Genomic DNA, 21,531 nt, shown 5'->3' with positions numbered 1-21,531 from the left:
CGAAGAAAAAAAATGAAAGGCTAAATACGGAAAAGGAAGCAGTATTTGGAGGAAAAGAAACGGAAACGGACAAACCATAAATGGAAACAGAAAAGAAAACGAGGGATCCCTTTCCGTCGGGAAACGGCGGAGGAAATTCTGAAAAATAAATATGGAAAGTTTGCGGAAATATAACCTAGAGTGGCCTGTGCATTTAGTAGGCCTATATTTACACATGAAACTAGGCTTGACCATGTATCAAGTTCACTAATTACTCTAACCATAATCACTTTGTATAATTGCATACGGCCGTTAAACTATGTGTGTTACTTTATGTTGAATTGGCTCTTGTAGAAGTTAAATTATATATCTTGTCTTATTATTATTTTTATTTATGTGTGTCTTTCAGTCTACAAATCAAGGTATTATGCCGCATTGTGTTGTGGCAAATATCTGTTTTCGTAACATATCCGCTACGTATCCGTTCTGTATTCATATCCGATAATTTTCGTTTTCATATTCCTTTTCGGGGTTTCCGATTCCATTTTCGATTCCGACAAGATAGAGGGAAACAAAAATGATAAAGCATGTTTCCGTCCGTTTCCGTTTCATTTTCAACCCTAGTTTGTACTGAACTTGACTAATGGTTGCTTTTTTCCCGAGGGATAACTTTTTTTTTAACATCGAGGGACAACTAATCGTTGCTGTGTTGATATGCAGTGGGCGTGGGCCGGGTGTGAGTGTTAGCTGCCGCTTGCTGCCCAACACGTGAGTGAACGACAGAGATTAAACCCCAACTGCCTACTGTAAATGCATCCTGTAAAATAGAAACTGGAACTCTCCTGTCTCATCTTCCTTCTCTGCTCCTCCTCATCCCGCTGCTTTTCTCATCTCAATTCCATTGAAATTGCATTTCCTGTTCGTACGATTAGATCGCCTCTAGATCTAGTCGTCACAATTTGGTACCAGAGCTCTAGAATTTCCCTGCCACTCGCTCAAATTGCCAGCTGCGGATCCTATTTGTTTTGTATCAGTTAGATGAGACATGTGAGTCAACAAATGCTCCAGTAATTAAAAATATTTTTTTAGAAACTAAATTGAGGAGGTGATACGTCATACGTGACATCTGAGTCAACAAAGGGTCCATTATATTGTTCATACGTGACGACGACGTCGCTCCATCGTCACGCTAGTACTCATCGAAACATGGCGATGAGGTTTGAGCGTATCTTGTGATTTATGTATATTAATTAATTATTTAGAAAACGTAATAGAAGGCATGCTAGTATTCGATGGGAATAAGTACTTGTTGTGAAGATTTTTAGGCTTTGAGCAGCCTAATCCTAGCCATTGAAGAATCTTTAAGACGGTCTAAATGGATATGGAGCTACATATTGGACTCACAACCCAACAAATATATGTTTGCATCACATTTCTATACGGCATAGCTTCAACAACAATTTTTTTGTATACCCCATATCATTTTATCTGCTTACGTGGATTACAGATCCTACATTTCTATCTTTTGTTGACATGGACATGACTCATCCACTTTACTCTCTATGATATATAGATAGACACAAGTCATAGGAATTTACCCTCGTGGCCACATGCATCCAATTACATGTTGTTGTGCATGGACCAGATTTTTTGTTCACATAGACATGGCTAATCAACTTTACTCCCGATGATATATGGATAGACACAAGTCATGAAAATTTTGCCACATGACCGAATGCATCCATATACATGTTTTGTGTGCATATACCAAAACGCAAACAAACCACAAAAGGAGTCATAAGTGGCCAAAATATAGTTGTAGAAAGTACAAGTAATATTATATGTTGATTAGTCCTCACATAATGTCAAAGAATTGTTTCTATCTAGAAGGTGGTGCTGTCCTAAGTTAGAATTAGTTGTAGGTGAAAAGCAACACATAACTTTTTAGGCAAAGTTATATCTACTCACAATTTAAGCCATGTGAGTCATCATGTATATCTTCTTCTCTATGTCATGATCATCTTAAGCTACTTTTTCTGGCTATAAAAACTAGCTCACATTCACCAAACTAGCATCAACCAACCTTCTCCAATCTCTTCAAGCAGTCATGGCAACTACCAGTTTTCCATCTGTTTTGTTTTACTTTTGCATGTTCCTCTTGTGCCATGGATCTATGGCTCAGCTATTCGGACAGAGCTTTACTTTGTGGCAAAGCTCTAGACAAGGAGGTTCGAGAGGGTGCAAATTTGATAAGCTGCAAGCATTTGAACCACTACAGAAAGTGCGGTCGGAAGCTAGTGTCACCGAGTATTTTGATGAGCATAATGAACAGTTTCGTTGTACTGGTGTATCCGTCATCCGTCGTGTTATTGAGCCTCGAGGCCTCTTGCTGCCTCAATACCACAATGCTCATGCCTTGGTGTACATCCTTCAAGGTTGGTGTCTGAATTGAATATGACAATTGCATTATTATACTACACTAGGAGTTATGATGTGCCCAATTTACATCAGCATCAATCTTTTTAAAATATTAATCCAAACAAGTTTTATTTTAGGTAAGGGCGTTATAGGGTTGAATTTCCCTGGATGCCCAGCGACCTTCCAACAAGAGTTTCAACCGTTTGGTCAAGGGCAGTTTTCCCAGGATCAAACTCGAAGCCAGAAGTTTACGGATGAGCACCAGAGAGTTCATAGCTTCAAACAAGGAGATGTTGTTGCTCTGCCCGCTGGTATTGTACATTGGAGCTACAATGATGGTGATGCACCTATTGTAGCTGTTTATGTCTTTGACGTAAACAACAATGCTAATCAACTTGAACCTATACAAAAGGTAACTATAGATCTGTTCTAAATATTATTTAAAAATATATATTAGTGGAATATTATTGAACTTTTTTTTACTTCATCAATATAAAATTTCAGGAATTCTTGTTGGCTGGGAACAATAATAGAGGGCAACAGTCCGAACAAAACATATTCAATGGATTCAGCATTCAAATTCTTAGTGAAGCCCTCGGTATCAGTCAACAAGCAGCACAAAGGATTCAGAATCAAAATGATCAAAGAGGTGAGATAATTCGTGTGCGTCAAGGCCTTCAATTCTTGAAGCCCATTGTGTCCCAACAAGGACAAGGAGAGCAGCAAGTATACCAACCAATTCAACATCGGGAAGGACAAACAACCCAATACCCGGAAGGGCAATCAGCTCAATATCCAGGACAATCAACTCAATACCCTGAAGGGCAATCAGCTCAATATCCACAAGGGCAATCAACTCAATACCCCGAAGGGCAATCAACTCAATATCCACAAGGACAATCAACCCAATACCCGCAAGGACAATCAACTCAATACCCTGAAGGGCAATCAACCCAATACCCTCAAGGACAATCAACTCAATATCCAGGACAATCAACTCAATACCCCAAAGTGCAATCAACTCAATATCCACAAGGGCAATCAACTCAATATCCACAAGGGCAATCAACCCAATACCCCGAAGGGCAATCAACCCAATACCCGCAAGGACAATCAACTCAATATCCAGGACAATCAACTCAATACCCCGAAGGGCAATCAACCCAATACCCACAAGGACAATCAACTCAATATCCACAAGGGCAATCAACCCAATACCCGCAAGGACAATCAACTCAATATCCAGGACAATCAACTCAATACCCCGAAGGGCAATCAACTCAGTATCCACAGGGGCAATCAACCCAATACCCACAAGGACAATCAACTCAATATCCACAAGGGCAATCAACTCAATACCCCGAAGGGCAATCAACTCAATATCCACAAGGGCAATCAACCCAATACCCCGGAGGACAATCAACCCAATACCCGCAAGGACAATCAACTCAATATCCAGGACAATCAACTCAATACCCCGAAGTGCAATCAACTCAATATCCGGGCCAATCAACTCAATGCCCTGTAGGACACTCAACGGTCAAAAGTTTCAATGGTCTTGAGGAGAATGTTTGCTCATTAAAGGCAACGCTAAACGTCGAAAGCCCCCAAAGTGCCGACACGTATAACCCACGTGCTGGCAGGATAACACGTGTCAACGGCAATAATTTCCCCATCCTTAACATTGTGCAAATGAGTGCTACAAGAGTAAATCTATATCAGGTACGTATGATGCTGCATTTCGATGCACTATCCCATTCTTTGATATTTTAAGCTTCATAATCCATGGTTAATGATATAGTATACAAATATATTTTATCGCAGAATGCTATTCTTTCACCATTCTGGAACATTAATGCACACAGCGTCGTGTACATGATCCAAGGACATGCTCGGGTTCAGGTCGTCAATAACCATGGTCAGACTGTATTCAATGACCGCCTTCGCCAAGGGCAGCTGCTAATCATACCACAACACTTTGTTGTCCTCAAAAAGGCAGAGCGTGAAGGATGCCAATATATATCATTCAACACCAACGCGAACTCGATGGTTAGTCACGTCGCGGGAAAGAACTCCATCTTGAGCGCCTTGCCTGTTGATGTGCTTGCGAATGCATACCGTATTTCCAGGCAGGATGCCCGAAACCTCAAAAACAATAGGGGAGAAGAGTTGGGTGCATTCACTCCTAAAGGGGCCAGCTCCCAGGCTTCCGGAGAGGAGGATGAGGTGTCGGGTCGTCGTCTCGTCGATAAGTAAGGCAGAAGAGTGAATTAAGGAGTATGATGATAGCTAGTATATTGAAATAATGGTGTTACCGGTGTGTAACTTGGTGTCCCGTAGATGTTTATCTAAATAAAATGTTTGTCTTGATATATTATTTGTTTGTGTCTTGTATTTCTATATTTTCTAACAAAATCGTAAAAGCATGCATGGAGTACTGGAGAGCTAAATGGACTTTTCGGAAAACCAAGGTCCCTCCAATTAAAGGTGCCTGTTTTGGTTGGAGGTAGTGTTGCCGATGCGGAATACGCAAGATCCCGCATATCTTACTCTAGAGCAAGAAGCCTAGAACCCTCCTCCTGCTGTGGCGTCCCTGGCACAAACGATCGTGCCTTCCAACAGAAAGGAGATGCCTCAATTGCCTACTCTGTATCTTTCCTTCAGACTTACCAGCAAGACAGCATGTCAGTTAGCTCCCTCTGATGGCGATCGATCACAAAGGCAAAGGACTTCCTTCCCCTACCTGCAAGCACTTCTGCTCCGGTGTTTCTCTTTTGGAAAAATTCTGGGAGCGTCAAATACAAGGTGGTGGAGATCTTCTCATAATTCTTCATAAACGGGGGCACGATCGTAATGTCACTAAATCTGACATATACGTGACATGTACAGTCTCGTATGACCCGCGTTATCTTGTACGAGTCAATCGTGTATGTATGGCGTACTTGTAATGGCATGTGCGTGCGTGATGCAATATGAACCGTAAAAGCACCACATATAAAATGGTATACAGACGAGTATACATGGACTGCTAATGTAGGGAAAAAAAACAGAATATGACCCCTCAATTTCGGTTAGGGGAGCACTGAAGCAGGGCTCACCTGCAAGTTACCCTGCGAGCAGCCTCTGTCTCACGACTGGTCCGCTCCGGCCAAGGACTGGATCAAGCTCAACGTCGACGGGACGGCTCCTTCTTTGACAGTGACAAGCCTGGCAGTGCTGGCATTTCTTTTTTCGACAAATGGTTGCCAAGGACGGTGACGGCGCTGTACTGCTGGCTGCTGCTTGCAGCATGCTTCCACGATGTGAAGATGCGGAAGAAACTGAAGCATGGGCGGTGCATCACGGCATCAAGCTCGTCCTCTATAACTTGCCTACTCAGAGCATCTCCAGTCGCGTCCCCAAAACCGTCCCCCAAAGGGATTTGGGGCGCGCCGGACAAAAAAAAAGCGTTTCAGCCGCGTCCCCCAAAGCCCTTTTTTGTCCGGCGCGCCCCCATTCGGTGTCCGGCGCCCCGAGCCCGTCCCCGTCCCACAGGGGACGCACCGGGGACGCCGGACACGCGAAAGCGAGGCGGGGAGTGGCGGGGCCGACCCGTCGGCGGCACAATTAATTTAAACCTAACCGTCGCCTACCTCGCGACGGAAGTTATTGGCGCGCAGCGACGGTGAAGTTCCCGCAGAGGGCGCGGCGACGCGTCCCGTCGCGCCTAGCTCTGCGTGCCGGCGTTAATGAGCGCCACCGCTCCTCCGCCTCCCTCCGGCCTATAAAAAGGGGCGCCTCTCATCGTCCCTCTCACACACAAACCCTAGCGCCTCTCTCCCAAACCCTAGCCGCCACCATCTCTCAACAAGACTCGACGCTATGTCTGGTAGAGGCGGACCTCGCGGCCGCGGCCGTGGTCGTGGTCGTGGCCGCGGCATAGCTGAACGCTCGCCGTCGCCTTCCACGCCGCCGCCTTCATCATCGTCGGAGATGGACGTGGAGCCGGACGTCCTGTTCGAGTTCGTCCACGTCCTCAAGGGCGACCCGCGCGGCATCCGAGGCTGCCGGACTCCTTCGCCGAGTACGTCGGCGGCGTACGCCCGCGCACGATGCATCTGCGGGAGCATTCGTGCGGCTATCGCCGGTGGATCGTCAAGGCGATCTACGACGCGCGCGCAAGATGTACTTCAACATCGGGCTGGGAGAAGTTCGCGCGCCACCACGGCCTCCAAGCCGGCTTCATCCTCGTGTTCTCCTACTTCGGCAACGGGGACATGAGCGTCAAGGTCTTCGACGAGAGGCGCCGCCTCCGGGACTACCACGTCGACAGGGACGACGACGAGCACCGACGAGGAGGACGACCGAATGAGTGTTGTTTCTTCGCAGCGAATACGTGCACGGAGGTTTCTGCTCGTTCGCCTCATCGGTAGAACCAACAAGGGCACCATCCTCCCGCTGGATTTTCCGAGTTTAGGTGATCGGGTGTGCCCTCGAGTGTTCTTTCTTAGCGGCGAACACACGAAACCTTCGATGCACGGCCTAGTTAGGTTTAGTTTATTTGCAATATTTTATATTTGTGTCCACCATGGTTCAAACTATGTATTAGTTTGTGGAAAACCATGTTCCAAACTGTGTTTTCGTGTAAACCACGTTCCAAATTATGTATTAGTTTGTGGAAATTGAAATAAAAATGCCGGAAAAATTATTTTAAATGTTTGGGGGCGGCGTTTGGGGGACGCGGCTGGGGAGCGACGTCCCCCAAACGCGGCACGAACGAAACACGTCCCCCAAACGCTCGATCCGGCGCGGTTTGGGGGACGGTTTGGGAGACGCGACTGGAGATGCTCTCAGGTGATAGTGGAATCGGACTGCTCGGCCGTGGTCAATGCGCTCAATGCAAAGGACCAAGACAGATCCACAATAGGGTTGCTGATGCCGCAAAGTTAGCCAGATCAGCTATATTTAGGAATGATCTCGATAGTTCAATTGGAGAGCTTGCTGCTTCCCTATGCGGATTGTAATCATCGTGAATCAATATGATCTATAAAGCTCTCTTTCAAAAAAAAGTCAAAAATGCAAAGGTCAAGGTTCAGCGTCCCCGTAAAAAAAGGTTCATCGCCGACCACAATTAATCGATCCTGGTCTGCATCCCCACATATTCGAATTTTGGGGTGGGGAGAAAATGGATTGGACATGCCTCCAAATAAGCATGTGCAAACACCGTTTGGTTGGTTTGGCCGGCTTGGGTCAGTTCAAAATTTTGTACTAGCTCCAAAGTTGAGATTGAATATGCGAAAGAAAATAAACTAGGTACTAGCTGAACGGTTTCAGATTTGCACAAGCATACCTCCAAGAGACCGGGCTTGGATGCCGATGCGGTGGCCCCGGATAGAGAGGATCCAAGTTGGCTCTTTGATGGACAATGTTGCAGCGGTGGCGGCACCTCCTTTTGGTTGTATGACCAACGAGCGAAGGGACGTCGGATGTTCCTGGTGTTGTCGTCTACGTGGTGGTGACTCCTAGATATAGATCCGAAGACCTTGAGCTAGTGGCTATGGTCCACCCGTTGGGTTGTTTGGACAACCATTGGGTGGCATGGGTGAGGTTCTGAGCGAAAGCTTTGCGCAACGGCGGTGGCATCGATGCCTTTGGGTGCCGCGTCCCTGTTGGGGGGTGCTGCTATGGGTCCCTCTCCGTTCGAGAGTTTTGGGTGAAAACCCTAGTCCGATTCTATGGACTCGGCTGCGGCATGATCCTTTTTTTTCTTCTTCTTTTGCTTGCTTTGTAAAAAGGTTTCCTCATTACCTTATATCAAATTGACCAGTTGTTGCCTTACAATAAAACGGGGCGGGGTCAAATCCTGTTTCATCACTAATCCAGAGACCGTCTTAGTTTCCAAGAAATCTATACTCATCACTAATCCACGGAGACCGTCTTAGTTTTCAAGAATATAGTTTGATTCAAACCTGCTTGGGGACAAATGGGTTCGAGATGCCTTCACTTCACTGTCGCTGCACAGTGTGCACATAGCATCCCCACAGACCAGATTAAACACAGCAGCAGTCCAGGTCCACTCGCTTCACTCCTCCCCACGGCTATTTCAAAAACACAATGGATTTCAAACGCTAATTACTTTATCAATTAATCAGCCCCCCTCAAAAAATATTTAATCAGTCGACATCCTCTCAGTAATTAATCTCCACCCAATTCAAACTCGCAGACAGCTCCATCCACACCAGGTAGCTCAAAGCAGAGCCCTTTCTTGCTCCTCGCCCACTCACTGCCGTTGCTTCACTCTCACTGCTGCTCCTCAGCTCGCTCGCTCACGGGCCACAATCCCCGCTGCTGCAGGAGCCGCCACGGCGCGCTAGATCTCGGCGGGAAGAGGAGCCCCTGCCCAGCCCCAAAAGCAATGGCGGCGGCGGAGTGACGCGCACGCGCGCGCGGATCGAAGCGATGCAGCGGGTGGCCATGGCGGAGGGCGGCGCGGGGGCGGGGAGGACGCTGGGCGCGGTCATCCGGGAGAAGGACGAGGAGCTGGCGCTCTTCCTCCAGATGCGCCGCCGCCGCGGCCAGGAGGCCGACCTGCTCCTCGACGGGGACGCCGCCGGGGACGACGACGGGCTGCTGCTGCTCGACCCTCCCCCGCCGCCGCCCCCGCACACCGGTAAGAAGAGAAAGCTCCGAGATTTCCCACTCAACCCGTGCCCGTTTCCTCTGCTCCTGCTGTGCTGTTCTGTTCTTATGTGGGGGCGAAAACCCTAGCTTACACGGTCTGGGTTTATGGCGCAGAGCCCCGGGCGCCGGCGCCGGCGCCGGCGGGGTACAGGATGGGCGGCGGGTTCCGGAGGGCGCCCGGCGGGGCCGACGACTTCCTCCACTCCGACGCCGGCGACAAGAACGACTACGACTGGTAGGTGCTGCCTTTCACTGACGCAATCTGATGATTCCGTGCTGTTCTGATTGCCCGGTGACGAGGTATCAACTTGTCAATGCCTACGGCAGACAAGGCTGGAGCTAATTTGAACTCCTCCCATTGTGAACTGAATTCAACTTTCGTTTTTGTTCTTGGGCTGTTCGTTGCTTGGTGCTGGCACTCTGAAGTTTGAACTGTCTATAAATGCAGTGTTTGCTTTGGTCTGATGCATGTATGTCTCCGCACGAGTGGGAGAAACTCCTGACATGCAGTGACCTTATTCAGGAGCTATGTTCAAGATAGTCTTAGCTGAGGCCCCCATACTTCAATTGGCAGCTAATTTAATGTGCTACCACTGTGTATTTCGAGTTAATGTGTAGAGATCTTATAAGATTTTGGGGTTGCAGTAATATGTGCTTTCAGCTTCTGTTGCCGCCTCCACCCTGCAGAGTTTTAATGCCAAGCCATAAAGCTTTGTCTTTTGCCCCAATTCAGTGTTGTTGGTTACAGTTTACCTGTTGTTGTTAGAAAGGTGGTTGTGGGAGGTAGCAGTTGGCTCCCTTGTTGACCCTAGCCACTACTTCTTTCGTCGATAATGTGTGGTAATTAAGCTGTCTTTTTTTTATTTTACTCATTGCGCAGTAGGGCGTGCTATCTGGATGGAGATGCGATTGCAAGATCTTCCAGAGCTCTGTTTGTGGAGTTGTCAATTTGCCCCAGTTTTTTCTCTTTGCTTTTTTGGTCGGTTAATGGTTAACTAGTTAGGGCGACCATGATGCGGTGAGCTTTCTGTGATTTTGCTGCTTTTTTGTACGATGATTTTTTTTTTCTGAATAGGGGAGTGTAGCCCCAGCCTCTGCATCACACGGCTTTCTTTGTTGCAAAGTAATAGTAAGTATATTACAACTCATGGGTCGCATAAAGTTGCAACGTGGATTAGCCAACGAAATAGAGAAAAAGAACGGTGTCTAATCATCTTGGATTCTAAGCGATTGGCAAGATAGATATTTTCAGGTTTTTCTAACTTGGCACCTACAAGCTACTTATCTTAGCCCTAGTAGATTTGATTGGTGTGGCTTGACTTGTTTGCTATGTTTTTGTCCTTAATGCCTGTTCAATCATTAGCGTGTTAGTAGTTGTGTGAGCGTTAGGTCTCTAGGAAGCCATGTTATCATTTAAAACATATTCTTTTTGTTAAGAGGACTATTGGATTGCTTGGTTGGTAGGTGGCAGGTGGACTATGGAACAAGTTCACATGATATCTGTCTTGGTTTGCTATGTGAATTTGATTGATGGAACTATATACTGATTAGTAACAGGGAGTCATGAAATGGATTCAAGCGACATTTTATAAACCCGCTATTTAGTGTCCATCTCTTTCATCCTATGCATGATATAAATAGTTCTGTTGCTACATGAATGCCACCACAGAACATTTTACTCGTCAGTGAATATGGTCTTAACACTTTATTTTGATATTTATTTTTATGCTAAGTTAATCAAGCACCATATGATGGCTTCTGAAGTCTTCACAGATCCAACTAGAATGTTACAGATTTTGATATGCTTGTTGCCTACCTTTTCAAGTTCATTCTGCCACACCGTACATTTTAGTTAGAGACCAGTGTTGGGCTGCAGTTTCAGAGTACTTATCTGGCTTTCCTGACAATGAATCTGTTCACTTTCAGGCTTCTCACTCCACCAGGAACTCCACTATTCCCGTCTCATGAAGCTGCACCGAAAAGGTCTCCAGTGAGCCAAACTGGATCACCAAAGACTCGCCAAGCTGCCTTAAAATCTAGGGTGAGCAAATGGAACCTGAGTATTACTTGGTTTCTACATGATTACCTACTGTGGTGAATATTTTTCAGCTATTCACATAATTCAACAAACTTCTTCTCATGGCCGATACAAACTGATATGATGTAACTGAATCTGTGCACCATGTTAGAGTATACGAGAGTATATGAGTATATACTACTTCAGTTTATGTTTTGAATTATTTCGATTTTCATGCAGATAAGCTATCCATAGATTTATCTCAAAGATAGTACTTTGTTGTCTCATAACTTTATAATGTATTTGTATGCAGATTTTGACATGTATATATCTGTACAGTTGGTAATTAGTTGTTACTGTTGTTAACAAGACCTTTAGAATCTGGTTTTGGGGTAGCTGCTTTCTATACGCATGATGTTTACTTATAACCATTTTGATGTTCTATCTTCAATAATTTCCTTTTTATCTGCTTTTGCATGGTACTATAGCTGGCCAATCATGCAGATCCTCCACCAAGAGCCACACTTCCATTGAGAACAGCATCGTCGAACAGCTTGAACTCAGCTGCAACAATTCGTCGGCCATCGTCATCTGGGGGGCTTACATCTAATTCTTCGAGGCCTTCAACACCAACTGGACGTGCTGCACTGACCGCTACGTCCAAAGGTTCAAGACCGTCAACACCTAATTCTCGGGCTACTCTGCCTGGCAAGACTGGACCTACTGCGCCAAGATCATCAACACCCACTTCCAGGTCAACACTTCCTGCAGCAAGGTCAACACAGCCCCCAGCAAGGTCAGCACAGCTTCCAGCAAGGTCAACGCAGCCTCCCGCAAGGTCAACACAGCCTCCCGCAAGGTCAACAACTCCATCAAGGACATCTGGCTCTGCTTGTGCCACCAGGACATCAGTTCCTGCAGGCAGAGCATCAGCACCTGCTAGCAGATCATCAACACCTACTTCAAGATCATCAATGCCTGCTACTAGATCAACTACACCTTTGTCCAGGCCCTCCTTACCAGCCCAAAGCAAGCCTGCATCCAGATCATCAACCCCAACAAGGCGTTCTTCTGCCCCTGCCCCTGCCACCCAGCACAGTAACTTGCCCAGTCCAGTGCGCTCTTCCTCGATCTCCAGACCAGGACCTACAATGCCCAAAACTTCTGCATCAGCAGCGACAACAACAGCGCCACCACCTTCAAGGGGAAGCTCACCTACTGTCAGATCAAGACCATGGAAACCATCTGAAATGCCTGGCTTCTCGCTTGATGCACCTCCAAATCTGAGGACTTCACTACCAGAAAGACCAACCTCTGTCACTCGGGGTAGACCTGGAGCACCTAGTTCCAGATCTTCCTCTGTGGAGCCTGGGCCAGCTGGTAGACCAAAACGCCAGTCTTGCTCTCCTTCAAGAGGGAGGACTTCAAATGGCAGTGTGCCTTCAGGGAGTTCCATGCCGGCAGTGAGAAGATCACATCTTAACGGAGGTGACAGTGTGAACCCAGTTCAGATGGGCAATAAGATGGTTGAGAGGGTAGTGAACATGAGAAGACTAGTTCCTCCGAAACATGATGATCAAAGATCCAGCCTCAATAGTCTGTCTGGGAAATCTTTAAATTCTCCAGACAGCTCTGGCTTCGGCAGGTCATTGTCAAAAAAGTCGCTGGACATGGCACTTCGGCACATGGTAATTTCACCCCTTTCATCTGTTTAGCCAACACCTAAAATTACTCCATTAGTTAAATTGAAACTGAGATGTAATTTTGCACAGGACATTCGGCGCAGCATTCCAAACAATTTACGGCCTCTTATGACGAGCATTCCAGCATCATCTGTGCATAGCGCCCGGTCGGGATCCACGAGGGGCAGACCACTAAGTGTATCGGACTCCCCTCTCGCAACAAGCAGCAACGCCAGCTCTGAGCCAAGCGTCAACAACAACCTGATGTGCTTTGACAGTATTGACATCGACGATGAGCTGTGCAGCAGCGATAGAGCAGGACATTATGCACGATGAGGTGCATCTATGCTAGTCCTATTATAAAGTTCTGACTGATGAATTCTTACGACCTCCAAATGTTCAGAGCGGCAGTGTAGAAGATCATCTCCAAGATGATCTGATGAGCTGCTCTATGTAATGTGGTAGCTGCTCTATGTAGGTTCATATATTTAGGTTCATATATTTATCCATTCATGTAATGTGGTAGCTGCTCTATGTTCGACTATCATCTGGACCTTTGTATTGTTATTGATATGGAAGATTCTGTCTTTAATCTGTTCCTTCTTCAACCAGTTTGCTATGCTGGTACCAAAACGTGTCCCTCTGTCTGAACTGTATCGGCAATGTGAACTCGTTAGCCGTTTCTTTGAAGCATATGATATTGGAGTCACCTGTTATAGTAGCCTACCTTACTGAATGTAGAATCCCACATTGTTAGGGCTGCTAGGTTAATGTTATTGACAGCAAATACTGTTCTGAAATTAGCACAATAGTTATCAACTTACAGAAAGGTCGAGATAATCTGTCATGAACTGAACATCAGAATTTGAACAGATAACAGGTACAGCCGGAACAATGTAATACTGGACTATGTTGCTCTACTCTGGTACAAGGTGAACACTAGCTACCACAAGAAAAACTCCTGCGTTTTATTTTTGCTACTGCAAGGAGCTATTATGATCAAGGAATTATCATGAAGATGACATAACCATCTCACAGATACTGTTGGAAGAGAAGCTATGAGAGTTCCAAAACTGTTTCTTCAGAAGTCAAAATCAGTAACTTGCGATGGATCGAAGAGGAACGGATAGGGCAGGCAGACCAGGAGCCCCAGGAACAGAACGGCGACGCCAAGGCCGATGTAGGTATTATCAGGCTCTGTTATTTCCTCAGAGAGAGGAGCGATTGGACCCCGCTGCAGGAAGAAGATGAGCACCACAAAGTAGAAGGCGACGTCGCTGAAGAGCGACGAGAGCCCAAGCAATCCGATGGTGACACTGCTGAGCCGAGACGATACCTGTCACAGAGACAAGTTTGGGTTCATCAGAGGGTGCATCACAAGCCGAGGCTGAGCAAGCACATAAGTTCTTCAGGTAGCCTTTAATCTCGCTTTATTGTTTAAGCAGCACCCTCTTTACCTTTCTTCCCCACATGGCGAATGCTATGCGACCGCCGTCGAGCTCTCCTGCAGGGATGCTATTGATGGCATTGATTAGGAGACCAGCCCAAGCCCATAAAACCAGTGGGTTGATGGATAGCTGTGTCCCTTCTTTTAGAACATCTCCGAGAATAAGCTTTGCTGTACCAAGGAAAGATGGCTCAAACTAAGAACAATTTGCATAATTCAAAAGCATGACGTGTTTACATAGTTCAAACACTTACCAAGACCACCGAGAAGAAATGATTGATGAAATACGGCTGGATCTACGATGATGCCGATGCCATCACTAGGAGGTAAGGTGAAGCCGAGTAGCAGAAGAGCAAATCCAAGGGTGTACCCCGCAATCGGTCCAGCGCCTGCTACCTTCAGTAGGTCCCCGCGGTTGCGGACAATGTTGACTATTCTGGTGATGGTACCAAAAGATCCTATCTACAGCAAATGGAGAAAATGAGACACTCGTATATTATGGTGCACTAGATAAGTTGGAAATGCTGGTGTCAAAGCTACAGTCTATCTCCCAATATTCCCATGTTTGTTACAGAAGGCCTGCAGTGATAGTGCCTTGTTACAGAAGACCAAACTGCTTTCGAATTACAAATAGTCAAATACGCAACAGAAACAGAATGAAGTTTAACATGCTCTTCCAACTTTATCTCATAATCTGGGGTAACTAAGGAAATCATGGAAGATTTTTTCCTTTTCTAGAAAAAATGACAACTTTCCTTAGTTGAAGTTAGACCTGCAACTTACCTGCCAGCTAGGAACAAAATATGGCACTGAAAGCTTGACCCCAGCATCCTTAGCAGCAAGGATGTGTCCAATTTCATGAACCCCTACTATGAGTCCAGTTACCAGGGCACCAGACAGTCCTTCTTTCAATAGCTCAGGGTTATCAAATGTTGATCTGGAGAAGAAAAATCTTGTGAAAAATAGTACCTGACTAGTGTTCGACACAAATTATCAAATATATACAGGTTTTCTTTCAAGTTAGAGGAATTCAACAGAAATTGTTCGCATTAACCAGAATGTAAAACAATTTAATTGGAAATAGAAATTTCACATGTATTAAGAAGGCTTTGTCACGACAGGAAGATAGAAGTTTAGCATCATATTGCTAATCTCATATCTAGTGTCTAAAGTATAACATCAATTGACCACCTTGTAACTTCAAAATTGTTTTAACACAAAGGTCACATGTTGCAATTCTAAACTGATATCAAACTACAGAAAATGGAAATCAATACCTCAACTCTCATAGTATAAAGAAATGAACAATTTGGTTCAACACAGGATAAAGAAAAATGGTGAATAAATGAAAGAGAAACCTCATACAGCAAGTTGTCCTGGAGGACAGGTACATTTCGAAGCAACAAGGTGAGGACGGTAACTAATCCGAATGCGCCAGCAGCAGCCCACTCTGGGACGGCTGAAAATTCAATTTTACCAAGAACCGAATCAGCAAGCTCAACAACATACTAATGCAAATATTTAGGCAGCTGACACTTAGGAAAAATATTAGACCACTCTGACCAACGAGCACCGACGAAAAAGGTATTACCTCCAGTAACAGGCTCCACTGTCTGCCTAGGTACAACTACCACAACTGGCTGCTCATCCTCTGGATTGATGAGAAGAAAAACCCTAAATTCATCACCAAATTTGTTCTGTTGATAACCAGGAACGGTACACAGATCAGAACATTCACATGTGTACAAGATAAGATTTTCAGAAGGACCGGCTTTTCAAGTATCATGTTACCTCTAGTCTAGTAGTGATCTTCTCAAAACTTATGGCTGGCACACCGCGCAAGTTCCCCTTGAATAGTATTCCTCCCTTATGTACACAAGTGAAGGTAGTAAATAGCAATTAGTTACTCAGAGAAATTATATATCTATTTACGTGAGGACATCCCAGATCAGAGTTTAAGTCATATACGTAATCATTTAACAGGTAGGTCATATTTCCTAAGAGAATTTGATATATTTGAACTTTATGCCTTGTCACGTAGCCAGGTATCAGTATGGGTACATCTTCATAAAGACATTTAGTGACAAAATAATTTGCAAATGATATTTGAGTGGAAATTAGTAACACAAATCCAACGTATGCACATGAAGGTAAACGGTAAACCATGAGATGTCAGATATTCACCTCATACGGCTCATGGCTGGTCACGAAGAACGTGTCAAAACCGAAAACTTGATCCTTTAGAATGTCTACTGTTTCCTTGGGGATAGTAACAGCTTCCTCAAGCTGTTGCTGCAGATCATTGAGATTTAAAATGTAAACGAGAATTCTATGTTTAATATCCACTCTGCCATAGAGATTATGAGGAACAAGTAGTACATATCTCTGATTTTTAATGTCCCAATGAACTTATAAACATACTAGATACTGAGGAAACCAATACGGAAACATTTACCTTCATTCCAGGCAAAGGCGAGCCGCTAGCAACATCGACAGGCTCCACCTGTGCCTGTTATTTTATCGGACATGCCATGGTTGCATTATCAATGTGTATGAGGTGAAATTTGTCGTGATGTCAACTTCATTACTGCGAACATACCTGTGCAGCGCTGTCAGTGCCTGCAGTAGCATCTTTGTCGATGTTTTGAACATCGGCAACCTCCACCTGCTCCTGTTTTCAACAGAATTTTGTCAGGCATGCCATGGTTGAGTTCTCAGTGCCATGCCATGATTACTACCGCGAGCTTACCTTCGCATCAGTGGCTGCAGTACCAGTCAATCTGCTGATGTTCCGAAGCGTGTTGCTGATGCTCAGCGGCTCTGCATTCGGGGATTCATCTTTCGTCTGGTGAGGACATGTGAAAGCTAGACAATTATAGTTCAGTCACAATCTCATTGTTCATCTAGCTAGGATCCTAGGCCCGACAGACATGAGAAAACCACACACTGCAGATGCTCTGATAAGTAAGGCAGGTGACAACTTTGGCATAATGCATTTCAGACTCAATTTTTAAAAACTGTAAAAAATAAGGATGGTACAGGTACGTTATCTGCACTGGAGCCTGTCTCTGCAGTTGCATTTGGTTCTGCAACAACACTGTCAACTGAAGGCGATGAAGCATCTTCTGCAACCTCTCTTTTCTCCTGGAAGATAGAAAAATAATGTAAGCTGAATACTTTCTGTACCTTTACAAAAAAAATGTTCCAGAATTTTACGACAGCTTGATAACGTCCCTAACGCAACAGAATACCTCGTCGCCATTGCTCACAGGCTCAGGCTCAGTCTCATCCGCTGCTCTGCATGCGACTCTTCGGCTCCTTGGCGTGCTGTGAGGGCCGGCGGGAAGTAAGAGGGAGGACCGGAGAGCGACAGTGAGGCGAGCGCCTCTGCTCCTCGTCGCCGGCAGGGAGGTGGACGCGAGGAGGAGGCGGTGGCAGCAGCATCCGTGCGACGACGACGACGCACCCCGCGACGGCGGCAGGCAAGAAGAAGAAGAACTCATGGCTGGCGGGAGGACGGTCGCGGTGGAGTCGAGAGGGAGGACGAGCGCGCGCCTTATCTCTTTCTGTCAAACGGTGGAAAATATAATTAGAGATATTTTCTGTGGGCACGATCTTTGCGCCAGCACGAATCTCAAAACTGGACTTCCACTTTTATTCATGACGAATGGTGGTGATTTCAATTTTTTTAAGAGCAACATACTACACTCACTCCTATGAACATGTACATATACCCTACTTCTATGAAAGCCAATCGATATTGAAATTGATGAAGTCAACCATAGGCACCGAGGACGATGGGCTCTCTCGCCTTCAGTGTTGCAGACCGAAGTCAAGGATAACGGATCGTTACCAATGCTACCAGCAAAGGGTAGAGATGCCACCAATGACCTTCGCCGATGCTAACATGGGAGTGGGAGGTCGAAGAGACGAAGATGCAGCAAGTGTTGTTCAGTTTTTCTAGCAACGATGGCCGGGGCTTCCACAAACGGCGCTCAGCGTTGGGTCATGGTTGAGGATTTACTACAGCTAGTAGTGGATTTTGGTACAACATCATATTTGTTTTGCTTGATCGCTGTTTTTGCAATGCTATGATACTTTTTTTACGTTTGTAACCACCGCATGAAAAATGCTGCATCGATGTTTCAATAGCATAATTTCTTTTCCACGAGGTCTTCGACAAGGTCTCCCAATTTTTTTTTGTCCAAACAGGTCTTTTTCGTTTGTTTTGATCGAATCTTTTTTACTACAATAAAGCAGATGCGGGAAGACTTTTTCTTCAATAACGCATTTGCTGGATTGAAGGCTAAAATAGACATATGCTGCTCAGAGGGAGGCATGCATCCATGGCAGATATGCCCGGGTCGCCCAACACTCCTCTTTCATTTATGTAGTTTCGAGTGAGACATGAGCAGAGCGGACTGAGATCCAGTGCCTCGCTTGATGCAAGGCACACAACGGCTTGAGGCATAACATTCGTCATCCATCTTCATCCAACGGACAACAACACTTCATATCCATCCAACGTCACACAGTTGTGAGAAATGAGTCAACCCCAAATAACTTAGCCATGTCGTCGGTCCTCACGCGTGCAAAGCAAACCATCGAAGCGGAGTGTTACATGCTCAGAATAGATTGTACAAACAAATTGGCCTAACTTTTTACTTGAAGGATTATGTAAGAACCGATTGTTGTTGCGGAATTCAATGCCAAGTGCTTCTAAATTTCAATTGTTCATCTTTTGCTTGCATAATTTGTCCTTCTTTCTAGATAACCCATTCCGGCACTGGCTCAAGTGCCGAAATCAAGATTTATTTGTGTATGAAGGCTCAGTATTTTTTAGCCATAGATCTATCGATTTTGTTTTGCTTATGTATGAAAATATGACCTGTTTTGTAATAGGATGATGTTTGTTTAGTTCCGGAAGTTCAATAGGCCAGTCACGTTCCCCCATTTTGGAAACAGAGCAAAGTCTGTTGATAGCTATAAAAATATTTAAAATGTTTATGCATTTAATTATACACCGTTGCAAGAAGCAACAACTTTGCGAACGGTGAAAACAAGAAGAAAAGATTCCCTGCATGGGCAAGTGAGCCCAACCGTTGAAAATATCTAATGATACCAACCCCTAAATGATACCATGATACCATTTGTCAAAAATTTAAATTTCAAGTTTCTAAAAAAGTTGAAAAAATATGTGAGTGTTCACAATACACGTTTTTATAATCCCTATAATTTTCAGAACCAAAATCAAAGAACACATTGAGAAACAAAAAAGACAAATTGACAGGGAAATAAATCACAACATCTGGACGCCCCGGAATGACGGGGCAGCAAAGTGTCCGATTCTTTCTACTGTATGCTAACTAGCTAGGTATCTGCGAATGGATAAATAATCATCGTAGTTAGCTTGTAGCTCTGAAAAATTGTTCTTGCTCTAATTTGTGTTCAGTCACTTTGCCTACTATGAGATTTTCTTTCAAGATCCAAGCAGATAAACTGAAGAAAGGCTGATTGAGAACAGGATGGCTTCCTCAGTTGGCATATTTGCATGTTCACAATTTCACAAATTAGGACATTGAAGTGGATGAAGTGAAGTATGTGTTTGTTCTTCATGGCATGTCATTGGTGAATGATTATGTCAGCGACCCTGCACCTGACGAGGAGGACGCACCGGAGGCAAGGCCCAGGAGGCGGACACGCCAACCCGAATGGATCAAGGACTACCAGTTGGGCCGCAAGAAGCCCATGTAATAGGCTAGCCCGGCTTGTCCGATATATGCCCTGTGTGTATCGTGTTTGAACCTCGGCGAGGATTTGGATGGAACGGCAGTGCCATGGTGTAATGAACTAGCTCGGGGGAGGTTGGGAGGAGAGCTATGAACCCTAATTCCTGTTCTCCACCTGGGATCTGCTCCAAATCCGCTAGAATTCCGTAGGGATCTCACATCTGGTATCAGAGCCCACAGATCCACCACCCTGGAAATCCCCACCCACCACCACCACACCAGATTCGCTGGCAGGCGCCGAGCGGAAGTGATACGTCTCAAACGTATCTATAATTTCTTATGTTCCATGCTACTTTTATGATGATACTCACATGTTTTATACACATTATATGTCATTATTATGCATTTTTCCGGCACTAACCTATTGACGAGATGCCGAAGAGCCAGTTGCTGTTTTCGGCTGTTTTTGGTTTCAGAAATCCTACAAAGGAAATATTCTCGGAATTGGACGAAATCAACGCTCAGGGTCTTATTTTTCCACGAAGCTTCCAGAAGACCGAAAGGATCACGAAGTGGGGCGACGAGGCGCCGCCACACTAGGGCCGCGCGGCCTAAGGGGGGCCCGCGTCGCCCTAGCGTGTGGGCCCCTGTCAGCCCTCCGACTCCGCCCTTCCGCCTACTTAAAGCCTTCGTCGTGAAACCCTCTGTACCGAGAGCCACGATACGGAAAACCTTCCAGAGACGCCGCCGCCGCCAATCCCATCTCGGGGGATTCAGGAGATCGCCTCCGGCACCCCGCCGGAGAGGGGAATCATCTCCCGGAGGGCTCTTCATCGCCATGATCGCCTCCGGATCGATGTGTGAGTAGTTCACCCCTGGACTATGGGTCCATAGCAGTAGCTAGATGGTTGTCTTCTCTTCATTGTGCTATCATGTTAGATCTTGTGAGCTGCCTATCATGATCAAGATCATCTATTTGTAATCCTACATGTTGTGTTTGTTGGGATCCGATGAATATTGAATACTATGTCAAGTTGATTATCAATCTATCATATATGTTGTTTATGTTCTTGCATGCTCTCCGTTGCTAGTAGAGGCTCGGCCAAGTTGATACTTGTAACTCCAAGAGGGAGTATTTATGCTCGATAGTGGGTTCATGCCTCCATTGAATGCGGGACGAGTGATGGAAAGTTCTAAGGTTGTGGATGTCTTGTTGCCACTAGGGATAAAACATCAATGCTTTGTCTAAGGATATTTGTGTTGATTACATTACGCATTATACTTAATGCAATTGTCCGTTGTTTGCAACTTAATACTGGAAGGGGTTCGGATGATAACCTCGAAGGTGGACTTTTTAGGCATAGATGCATGTTGGATAGCGGTCTATGTACTTTGTCGTAATGCCTCGATTAAATCTCATAGTACTCATCATGATATATGTATGTGCATTGTTATGCCTTCTTTATTTGTCAATTGCCCAACTGTAATTCGTTAACCCAACATGCTATTTATCTTATGGGAGAGACACCACTAGTGAACTATGGACCCCGGTCCATTCTTTATATCTGAAATACAATCTACTGCAATACTTGTTCTTTA

The 21,531-nt window shown here is 45.3% G+C and overlaps 3 protein-coding genes across 3 annotated transcripts; 2 read left to right on the top strand and 1 right to left on the bottom strand.

Moving 5' to 3' along the window:
• The first annotated feature begins 2,086 nt into the window (after window positions 1-2,086).
• On the top strand, window positions 2,087-4,653 carry LOC124664352 (12S seed storage globulin 1-like). The gene is made up of 5 exons (XM_047201893.1): window positions 2,087-2,414; window positions 2,535-2,809; window positions 2,902-3,107; window positions 3,939-4,119; window positions 4,222-4,653. Exons 1-5 carry the CDS (start codon window positions 2,087-2,089, stop codon window positions 4,651-4,653), a joined length of 1,422 nt encoding a protein of 473 aa, XP_047057849.1.
• A 4,182-nt stretch (window positions 4,654-8,835) lies between these two features.
• LOC124664351 (mucin-5AC-like) lies at window positions 8,836-13,350 on the top strand. Its single transcript, XM_047201891.1, has 5 exons — window positions 8,836-9,046; window positions 9,172-9,292; window positions 10,984-11,098; window positions 11,563-12,762; window positions 12,847-13,350. Exons 1-5 carry the CDS (start codon window positions 8,836-8,838, stop codon window positions 13,090-13,092), a joined length of 1,893 nt encoding a protein of 630 aa, XP_047057847.1. The 3' UTR covers window positions 13,093-13,350.
• A 182-nt stretch (window positions 13,351-13,532) lies between these two features.
• Window positions 13,533-17,706, bottom strand: LOC124664350 (probable zinc metalloprotease EGY2, chloroplastic). Its single transcript, XM_047201890.1, has 13 exons — window positions 17,455-17,706; window positions 17,249-17,347; window positions 16,953-17,048; window positions 16,803-16,874; window positions 16,659-16,712; window positions 16,388-16,495; window positions 15,995-16,069; window positions 15,795-15,900; window positions 15,569-15,662; window positions 14,987-15,140; window positions 14,458-14,665; window positions 14,214-14,374; window positions 13,533-14,092 (listed from the first exon to the last, which is right to left on the bottom strand). Exons 1-13 carry the CDS (start codon window positions 17,704-17,706, stop codon window positions 13,838-13,840), a joined length of 1,734 nt encoding a protein of 577 aa, XP_047057846.1. The 3' UTR covers window positions 13,533-13,837.
• Between the last annotated feature and the right edge of the window lie 3,825 nt (window positions 17,707-21,531).

Source organism: Lolium rigidum, chromosome 6, assembly GCF_022539505.1.
Source record: "Lolium rigidum isolate FL_2022 chromosome 6, APGP_CSIRO_Lrig_0.1, whole genome shotgun sequence".
Taxonomy (NCBI): Eukaryota; Viridiplantae; Streptophyta; class Magnoliopsida; order Poales; family Poaceae; genus Lolium; species Lolium rigidum.
This window is presented reverse-complemented; position numbering and strand designations above follow the sequence as displayed.

Excerpts from the sequence above, each read along its gene's own strand:
- LOC124664350 (XM_047201890.1), bottom strand. The coding sequence starts at position 17,706 with ATGAGTTCTTCTTCTTCTTGCCTGCCGCCGTCGCGGGGTGCGTCGTCG. Across the intron at positions 15,901-15,994 it reads AGATCACTACTAGACTAGAG|AACAAATTTGGTGATGAATT; the intron begins GTAACATGATAC and ends GGTTATCAACAG. Across the intron at positions 15,141-15,568 it reads GTCCTCCAGGACAACTTGCT|ATCAACATTTGATAACCCTG; the intron begins GTATGAGGTTTC and ends TTTCTTCTCCAG.
- LOC124664351 (XM_047201891.1), top strand. The coding sequence starts at position 8,836 with ATGCAGCGGGTGGCCATGGCGGAGGGCGGCGCGGGGGCGGGGAGGACG. Across the intron at positions 9,293-10,983 it reads GACAAGAACGACTACGACTG|GCTTCTCACTCCACCAGGAA; the intron begins GTAGGTGCTGCC and ends GTTCACTTTCAG. Across the intron at positions 12,763-12,846 it reads ACATGGCACTTCGGCACATG|GACATTCGGCGCAGCATTCC; the intron begins GTAATTTCACCC and ends AATTTTGCACAG.
- LOC124664352 (XM_047201893.1), top strand. The coding sequence starts at position 2,087 with ATGGCAACTACCAGTTTTCCATCTGTTTTGTTTTACTTTTGCATGTTC. Across the intron at positions 2,810-2,901 it reads AACTTGAACCTATACAAAAG|GAATTCTTGTTGGCTGGGAA; the intron begins GTAACTATAGAT and ends ATAAAATTTCAG. Across the intron at positions 3,108-3,938 it reads CCCATTGTGTCCCAACAAGG|CAAAAGTTTCAATGGTCTTG; the intron begins ACAAGGAGAGCA and ends ACACTCAACGGT.